This window comes from Pediculus humanus, genomic scaffold (assembly GCF_000006295.1).
Source record: "Pediculus humanus corporis 1103172107650 genomic scaffold, whole genome shotgun sequence".
Taxonomy (NCBI): Eukaryota; Metazoa; Arthropoda; class Insecta; order Psocodea; family Pediculidae; genus Pediculus; species Pediculus humanus.
In genome coordinates, this window is record NW_002987260.1 from 159,971 (window position 1) to 162,080 (window position 2,110).

General features: G+C 25.5%; 2 protein-coding genes across 2 annotated transcripts in view; both read right to left on the reverse strand.

Annotated features, from left to right (window-relative positions):
- On the reverse strand, positions 1 to 908 carry Phum_PHUM274670 (SUMO-1-conjugating enzyme UBC9, putative; the record flags this gene model as incomplete). The annotated part of the gene is made up of 3 exons (XM_002426718.1): positions 1 to 67; positions 153 to 415; positions 759 to 908. 3 exons carry the CDS (start codon positions 906 to 908, stop codon positions 1 to 3), a joined length of 480 nt encoding a protein of 159 aa, XP_002426763.1.
- An 832-nt stretch (positions 909 to 1,740) lies between these two features.
- The window catches only part of Phum_PHUM274680 (class B secretin-like G-protein coupled receptor GPRmth7, putative), a gene marked incomplete at both ends in the record, with an annotated part of 2,246 nt that continues 1,876 nt past the window's right edge, over positions 1,741 to 2,110 (reverse strand). Inside the window, one exon of the mRNA XM_002426719.1 lies at positions 1,741 to 1,968. Within this exon, the coding sequence (XP_002426764.1) occupies positions 1,741 to 1,968 (228 nt within the window). The remainder of the gene's footprint in view (positions 1,969 to 2,110) is intronic.

Here is a 2,110-nt window from a genome sequence, read left to right on the forward strand (position 1 = left end):
TTATTCCTGTGGAGCCATTGCTCTCGCTTGTGCTCTCACTCTTTTTTCATATTCCAAACGATTTTGACTGAAACGACGACGACAACAAAAATCATTTTGTACATTTATCGATTTATGGTTATAAACAAAATGAAATAATATGTATTACTCACCAGTAAATTGTATATGCTTCAGCTTGTGCTGGATCTTTTATATTTGGTTCATTTAAAAGATCTTGAATTCCGAGTAATATTTGTTTAATAGTTATAGCTGGACGCCAGTCTTTTTCTTCATCCAAAAGTGATAAACATACTGTGCCTGATGGGTATACATTAGGATGAAATAATGGAGGTTCAAATTTACATTTAGGAGGGCTTGAAGGATAATCATCTTTAAATATCATTCTTAATCTGTATTGCCCACCTTCCCAAGGTGTCTGCAAAAAAACAAAAAGAAACCATTAATTTACATTAACATTCAAATATAAATAAAAACCAATTTGAATTTTGTAAACAAAATTTTCACTTATCAAATATTAAGGATATAATTTAATTTACTCATAATAAAATTAAGTTTTTTTTTAACATTTTTTCAATGTCGATGAGTATGCGCTTGTATATAATTTGTGTTTACTTGAAATATTTTCATAACGTTACTTAACGTAATAAAATATTAAATATAAAAAAAGGAATAAAAAACAAAAACAGTTAAGGACGAATTTAATTTTATATATTTTTTTTGAAAAATTTTGAATTGGAATTATATTATTTAAACGTTACCCCTTTTTTTCCAGGAATGGCACATTCCCAAGACATTAAATTCAAACTTCCGTCTGGATTTTTACACGGGCGTGCAACAAATGCAAAAGGATGATCTTTTCTCCAAGCTTTCCTTTCTTCTGCCAATCTTGCTATTGCAATTCCGGACATTTTAAATACAGTCTATTAACTATAATAAATATTATAACACCAATAAATTATAAAAATGGATGCCAAAATTAACAAACAAAAAGGCTCCCGTCACAGAGCGTACCCCGTACAATCCATAGCGTAAATAAACCATAGAGGTTCAATGATTTATTTTTTTCCTCCCTCCACGAATAATATTAATTACGTTAAACGAACGACGCATATTTCAACTTGTGTAAAAACATAAAAACATAAGTAATTTTTATTTTAAAATTTTCAATTTATTAATAAAATTTGTAAAAAATAATTTAGCCAATCCGTAAGAACAATTTTTTTCCCATCATGTTTAACGATTTCTCGTTACCGTTTTTTTCTTTCAAAATGTCTGCCATTTTGTTAATGCATTTACAATAAGTATTACATATTTTACTAAATAACTGCAAATGTTTTAAACATAAAATACAGTTATAATAGTAATAATAATAATCATTTGTCTTATAGTCAAATAAAAAACATTAACTCGTTTTAAAATGTCTAACGACAGAGTAATTCTTTCAGTCAATAAGAGATGATATACAATCATTTATAATAATAAATTATTTTATATTTCTAAAATATCACAATTAATAATATTTATCCAGTATAAATAACAATATCTAATATAATTATAAAAATCAATCTCTCCCCCTTTTTTTTTTTATTTTAATTAATAATAATAATAATAAAGTTTAATTTAAAAGAAAAAAAAATTAATACTGGATCACTCTCATGTTTCATATTAAATTTCTTATAATAAAATTAATCAATAAATAAGACTATGATGACCTTCACTTACAAAAACTAAAACTAATATTTAATGCAATTCAAGAGATACATTGATAAATTTATTGTTTTCATGATTTGAGCACGTATCTAACATTTCATTGTTTTGCGAATGCCAATGTTGTTGACTAACACGTTTAGATTCTTCTTTATTTAAATCGCACGTCTTTATTTTTATCCATAATTTTCTTATTTTTCTATTAACTTCTTTACGTACGCATTGAGGTCTCAAAACGAATAAATAAAATATCGTTATACCCTGAAATTTTCAATTACAAAAAAATTGCATATCATTATTCTAATCGTTTTTCTTGTAATAATAATAATAATAATAATAATAATAACACGTCATTCATTTATGCACCTGTAGTGTATTAAATACGTCAGTGACCAACCAAATA